Source organism: Merops nubicus, unplaced genomic scaffold (assembly GCF_000691845.1).
Source record: "Merops nubicus isolate BGI_N331 unplaced genomic scaffold, ASM69184v1 scaffold21225, whole genome shotgun sequence".
NCBI classification, from domain to species: Eukaryota; Metazoa; Chordata; class Aves; order Coraciiformes; family Meropidae; genus Merops; species Merops nubicus.
The window spans coordinates 3291-9811 of record NW_008611864.1 but is presented as its reverse complement, the minus strand read 5'-3'; the positions used below and the strand labels follow the sequence as shown (position 1 = coordinate 9811).

General features: G+C 38.7%; 1 protein-coding gene across 1 annotated transcript in view; it reads left to right on the top strand.

The window, feature by feature from the left end:
- The window catches only part of TMPRSS2 (transmembrane protease, serine 2), a 12447-nt gene extending 7780 nt beyond the window's left edge, over positions 1 to 4667 (top strand). Inside the window, exons 9-12 of the mRNA XM_008941375.1 lie at positions 1625 to 1800; positions 2815 to 2910; positions 3763 to 3905; positions 4470 to 4667. Coding sequence (XP_008939623.1) covers positions 1625 to 1800; positions 2815 to 2910; positions 3763 to 3905; positions 4470 to 4667 — 613 coding nt within the window. The remainder of the gene's footprint in view (positions 1 to 1624; positions 1801 to 2814; positions 2911 to 3762; positions 3906 to 4469) is intronic.
- The last annotated feature ends 1854 nt before the right edge of the window (positions 4668 to 6521 follow it).

Sequence of the window (6521 nt, the reverse complement as noted above, 5' to 3'; positions counted from 1 at the left end):
TGCGTTGAGAGGTTGGTCGCCCACGGTGGTGATGGACTGCCTGGTTTGTTTCTCAAAAAATTATTTTTTTTTTTTTTTCCCTTTTGGGCTGAAATGCACAGATCTACTTGAGTCTCTCAACTTCCTGCTTTAAAACTGGATTAAACACCATTCCTTCCCCTCCTCCTGTCTTAAATGCAGGTGCTAGGGTACAGTATTTTGTGTATGTAGCAGTGTGGGTTTTAAGTATCAAGGGAAAATTTGTTCTGGAGGAGGCTGGCTGCAGAGCGTCTATCTATTTTCAGGGAGAAAACTGTATTTTGCTTGTTAAAGGTGGAAATTAAATTGGATGGTGGTGTTGGACACAGATATCCACCCCATTTAGGAGCTAAACTCAAGACACCAAACTTAATGCCAGACAGTACAATGTTTTCATGAAGACATTGAATTGCAGTGTAAGGTGGGAGGGGGGAAAGACAGAAAGAAAGAAAGAAAGACAAAGCCAACAAAACTGTAGATATGATCATTTTAAAGATGTTTGTACTGTTATTTATTTCCTCACACCTTCATGCCACAGAATAGTAAAGCCCAAATCAGTATTAAGTGTAGATCTTATCCAAGGATCACATAGGGATCAACAAGAATAATAGCTGGTGTTTTGTACATTTTTAACCTATAAAGGAGAGTTGAAGGTGTTGTGCTATCTTGTGTACAATGGCAGAATATGCTTAAAAGGTGGTCACTTCTGTTGGTGGGAAGACTCACTGAGCAAAAAAATTTTAATGGTTGGTTGGCTGGATCTCGGTTTGAAGCTAAGCCAAGGAAAAATAACTTTGTCCTTAGCCCTGAGAAAGGAATGCAAGTACTTATTTTTTATGTGATGATCTTATCCCTCCTTCATCTGATTTGAGCTCTATAGTATGTAGAAGCTTTAGAAATGGCAACCAAAGCTATAGCTGGCATAAAACTGATTTTAGGAGTGACTTGCAAGTGCTACTGCTTTGGCAGTTCTCATGCAGGGTTTTTTAACACTTGTGGGAAGTTTTCTACTGAACATTTGTAAACTGTGCTGGGGCACTTGGCGCTGCTTAAATTACATCTAGTGAGCATGCCTAATATATAAAAAAGCACCACCAAAACTAGACAAAAAAACTCAAACAAACACACACAACCCTGGCATTTTCATGATAGTGACATTTCTTCACTAGATCATGTTTTTTACTAATTCTGGCTTCTGCTGCCCTTGCATGCTTTTGATAGTACATGTGAGTGATACCACTGACATGTGAGACCTCTGAAATAACTGCTTGATCCCTCAGCCATGGAAATCAATAGACTTCAGTGTTGTGGTCTCAGACTATAATTTGCTGTGCTGAGTGACTAAGGGGATAGACAGTAATAAACCCATTTCAAATATTTTTTTGGACATATTTATGAAATTAAAGTCAGGCTTTCCTGAAATTAGACGTCTTGCAATTTTTTTTTTTACCCTATCCTTCAGAAATGGTAGTAAAATGCACGTGTTCTTGGTCGCACATGCATTTGACTACTGTTTCTGAAGACAATTTTTTGAAGGTCATAATCTGTGACTTGTTAGAAGGTTCACTTCTGTGGTAACTTTTTTTTTTTTTTTTTTTTTCTGTAGACGATTTTCTGACCCATTTGGCTGGAGGGTTTATGCTGGGATTCTGAATCAGAATGAGATGCTCTTAGGAAAAGGATACAGAGTGCAACAGATAATTTCCCATCCAGATTATGATACAGATTCTAAAGACAATGATGTTGCCCTCATGAAGCTAGAGACACCCCTGAGTTTTACTGGTATGTATGCTACTCTTAAGGCAAAAGTCCAATGGCAATGAGTACACATCTTAAAACTTCCAAAGTTTATCAAGAAATCCTTGTAGATTATGGGAAGAATGTAAAATGTGGGTAGAGACACCTTAAAGACAGGGTAGAGGTAGAGAGGCACACCCTCTGATTTTCTCAGTGGGATTTATTTAAATCTAGTGCATGATAAGGGAGTTTGGGCTCATCTCAATAATTTACTTTTATGCCAGAATGCTGTATGGTGCTTAAATAGTGTCATTGCTATATGTGCAGACTCAGGATTTAGGGTGGAGCAAGCCCTAAGTAAACCCTAAACTGAGTTACATCAAATAACAACTGGGAAAAAAACCCGAAACCAACCCCAAACCCAAACATTACAAGAAATTCCTTTCTTAAAAGTAGATGCAGGTTGTTTGTAAGCAAGCAGTAAAAAACAGAGGACAAAGCATTATTTAAACTCAAAGTGCTTCTTGTGTACAGGTCCTTTATATTTCAGTGGGTCAGTTTCAAGATACTAGAAGTAATCTGGAGGGGCTTTTCTGCTGCTGAGAGCAGGGAGGTGGTCTGTTGACCAGATTTTTGTTTCACACTTATTGTGTATAGGCATTGAATCCTGCTTGCATTGTGATTATTTTCAGCAGGCTTTTGCAAAGAGGATGCAGAAGAGGTAGTTGTCAGAAGTTTTTCTTTGTCCTCTACTGATCAGAAGAGCTGGTGTTAATGACTACTTTAGTTAGTTCTATCTCAATGCATCAGGCTATTAACTGTGCCTGTTCCTCCAGTTGAGGTGAAGATTAGGTAGCCATCTGGGAAAGGGCAGCTGGTAAGCTTTTTGCTACTGCCTCCATTGCACAGTATTGCTTATCTGCAAGGAAGGTGAAGTACAGAGAAAATCATGGGGTGTGTGTATTTAAGTGGTGGTCATACTGAGATGTTTCATATACGTTTATTCTGAATTGTGTCTGGAGATCTGAGATTACAGATGTCACTGCATTTGTTTTGTAGATACAGTACGACCAGTTTGTCTGCCTAATCCAGGAATGATGTTCCAGCCTAATCAGCAGTGCTGGATATCTGGATGGGGAGCAGAATACCAAGGAGGTAAAGAGTGGCTCTGGAATATGTTGATCTTCTACATAAACCAGTCCTCTTCAGTCTACAGATAACCGTTGCGTCGGCTGATAGGGCAGTTTAGGGCAGACCTGTTGAAGGGTTATTTTTTTTCACTCATTTTACAGCCACTAGTATTTGCATAGGGCATCTTGTCTCAAAGCAAGTTGTGATGCGTTTCATTGAGCAGGCTGCAAAGGAGCCTCAGATCAATACCAGGAGCCAGAAATATTCACACAAGAAACAGTTCTGTTTCCCTGCTAGCAAGGCCACCTCTTCTGTACCAAAGTTTGCTGTATGTCAAACCAGTCCTCTGTGGACATGGAAAAGGGCAGGAGCCTGTCCTTTCCACCATCTCAACCTAAAATAGCATGATGCAAGCAACTTTTTAAGAAGTGAAAAGGAAACAGGGGAAAAGTTTATTTCAGTATGAGAAGGTACTGGGCAGGGAGGGGGCTGGTGGGGACACTAGACCCTGAATATGGGAATTACTGACAGCTTGTGGTGGACCATGAAACTGGGGAGGTCCTCTTCACCCCTTGCAGACTTCATGTGCTTTTAATAGCACATGGTAGATAATACAGTTGACTTGAGGCTGGAGTAGGCAGGTAGGTGTCCACTGGCAGCAAAGCAGGATAAGTCACTCGTGTCTTGGAGGGGAGTTTTAACGTCACAGCTGTCTCTGTGATGATCAGTACATCTGAAGTCTCCATCCCGGTGTTTCTTGTAAGCTTATTTCATCTTGAATGGTGTTAGCTGCTGGGATTTGTAACAGCAATGTAATATGATGCTTGTTCTAATTTTATCTTTGTATGTGTGTTTTTGTGCATGTTTCAATTTTAGGTAAAACATCAAATAACTTGAATTACGTTATGGTGCCCTTAATAGAACATGCTAGATGTAATTCTGTCTATATCTATAATGGCATGATTTTGCCTACAATGATCTGTGCTGGATATCTAGGAGGAGGATATGACTCCTGTCAGGTAATTAATCCTAATTATCGCCTAATAATGATGTGATTTCTTTTTGAGGTCTTACTAATAGGTATTTAAAATAATTTATTAATTACAAGCAGATTCTTATGGAAAAAAAAAATCAAAAATTAACTAACATTTCAGTTGGGGTTCTAGTTCCTTTTGTGGTGCATCCCTTTAAAAAGGGAGAGCTGTTGTTTCATGTTCTGAATGGCTGCCAGTGCTGAGTTCTTGCTAAATACCCAGAGAGGGTGAGGCAGTCCTTCTTAATGCCTCAAGGATATTTTGTTATCTGGCACTTGAATGAATGCTCTTCATAATCACAGAGCTACCCTAGCATTATGCCTGTGGACAGGAAAGCCAATAATGCCCATCTCATTTAGTGCTTTGGGTAAACAATTTTCATCCCGCTTGTAAGCGGTCATCATTTAATACTGCAATTGCTATCACATTTTAGTGTCTGCCTTAAAATGGTGCTTAGTTTTTTGAAACTTAACCTTTATTCCTGAAGTGAAATGGATTGTGTCTTTCCCGGTGGCCAGGTCACTAATAATGTGCTTGTATTTTGTGCAGGGTGACAGTGGAGGTCCGCTAGTAACTAACAAAAACTCCGTGTGGTGGCTGGTTGGAGATACCAGCTGGGGAACTGGCTGTGCTAGTCCCAATAGACCTGGAGTGTATGGGAATATGACTGTATTTACAGACTGGATTTATAAAAATATGCAGGTAAAAGATTTGGGTGTCTTTAACTTCAAATATCCCAACTCCTGAAACTTGATTTTTATTTATAAGAATAAATGTTACTTGTCTGCTAGTGAAGCTATTCTGTTGAGAAGCATCTAAGAAATGGATAAGATAGTCCGTCAGCATAACTTGAACTTTTTTTTTTTTTTAAACAGGCAAACAGATGACAACGCTGTCTGTTCTTCTTGCTGGCTGATGTTTTTGAGAAAAATAGTAAATGAAAACATGGGTGCCTGTGATATTTATTCACTTTGCAAATGATTTTTTTTTCCCTCTTTGAATTTTCTTTTTAAAAATAACATGAAGGATTGCACACTCGGTTCTGTGCTGGCTACAGTGACTGATCTTAATCAGTGAAGGATTATTACAATGAGCACCTTTCTTCTTTTTGTGGTGCCTGGCAGAATGTCATTCTGCCAGCTGCGTGCTGAAATATCTCTCTTTAGTTGAGTAACTTTTTTTACTTGATAATCAGGCACAGGCTTATAATGGCAATTTAAATCACAATTTAAGATTTTCGTAGAAGGATGCTGAGACAGTTGGTTTAGTAGTATTTTAAATTAAATGTTAAGTAATGTGAATGTTGAATCTCTGAGCTGCTGGTTGGCAATTTAAAAAGAAATTAATGTTTTTTTGGTATATATGATGGAAAGTTTTCATGCACTATGGTAGAGGCACAGAAAAAAAACCAAAACCACAAAGCTGTATATTCAGGTAGTTAAAAATCCTCAGGATCTCAATGCAGTAGTTATCCAAATCAGATTGTTCAAAGGGAGACCAGTCTGACTGTCTCAGTAAATAAAAGTGCTGTTCTGCCATATATACTGCTCTGAACCCAGAAAGAGCAAGACCTGCCATCACTCCTGTTACAGGCTACAGAGAGGGGTGCTCCGGAGCTGTAGCAGGAAGCTGTGAGCTGCACATATCGAGGCTGACTCAAACTCTCCCCACTGTGAAAGGCAAAGTTTTCCAGTAAGGCTGTGTTACAAGAGATGGACCTCTGACTGCAGACACTTGTACAGAGGATGGATGTTTTATACAAAGAAAGACAAATATGTGTTTCTGTGTAAACAGATGAACTACCTCATTCACCAAATTTGGCTTTTAATTCCTTAGAACTCTCCTTTATGTACTTGCATACATGTTTTTAGCAAAATGTAATTGATATCAGAGTGCCACCTCAACTAGGATTTTGAAAATAATTTATGATCATAATACAGAGGATCAAAAAGCCATACCATGTCACTTTTTTTAAGAAGGATAAATCTTTTGAATGAAACAACTTTTACTAGTCTTGTTTTCTTTTTTGGTACTGAAATGCAATCTTCCATGTAAACACTACACCAAATAAATGTTTTGTTTTGTTTTTCAAATGGCTTTCCTTAGTAGTCATTATATCTGTGTGCTTGAATTATTATTATTTTTAAGTGGTCGCTGGATTCAGTGCCTGAAGTGCTTTGAGAATCAGATTTAAAAAAAAAAAAAAGACAACGCCAACAATAGCAACAACAACAAAAAAAAAAAAAAAACAAAGTGAAAGAAAAAATACAGGAGGGTGATCCAAGAAATTCTTTTAATTCCAGTATTTTAGGTGCTTGAACAAACACCGGGAAAGAGAGATAAATGTCCAGAAATGTTGGTTTTCTTTAGTGGTTAGATCTGATGAAATCAGTGACTTGTGAAATTGAATTAAATGAGGAAGCTTAGCCTAAAGGCAGTGCATTGAGAAAGTCCCACCCTATTTTGTTACTACATCTCATACTGCCTGAAGCAATGTGACCTGCCTCTCTAGGTGTGAGACAGGGTGTTCTCAATAGCCCATGTGCATTGAGTGCACCTTGGGGGATACCATGAAATAGCCAACAAGTTTGAAGTACTTCC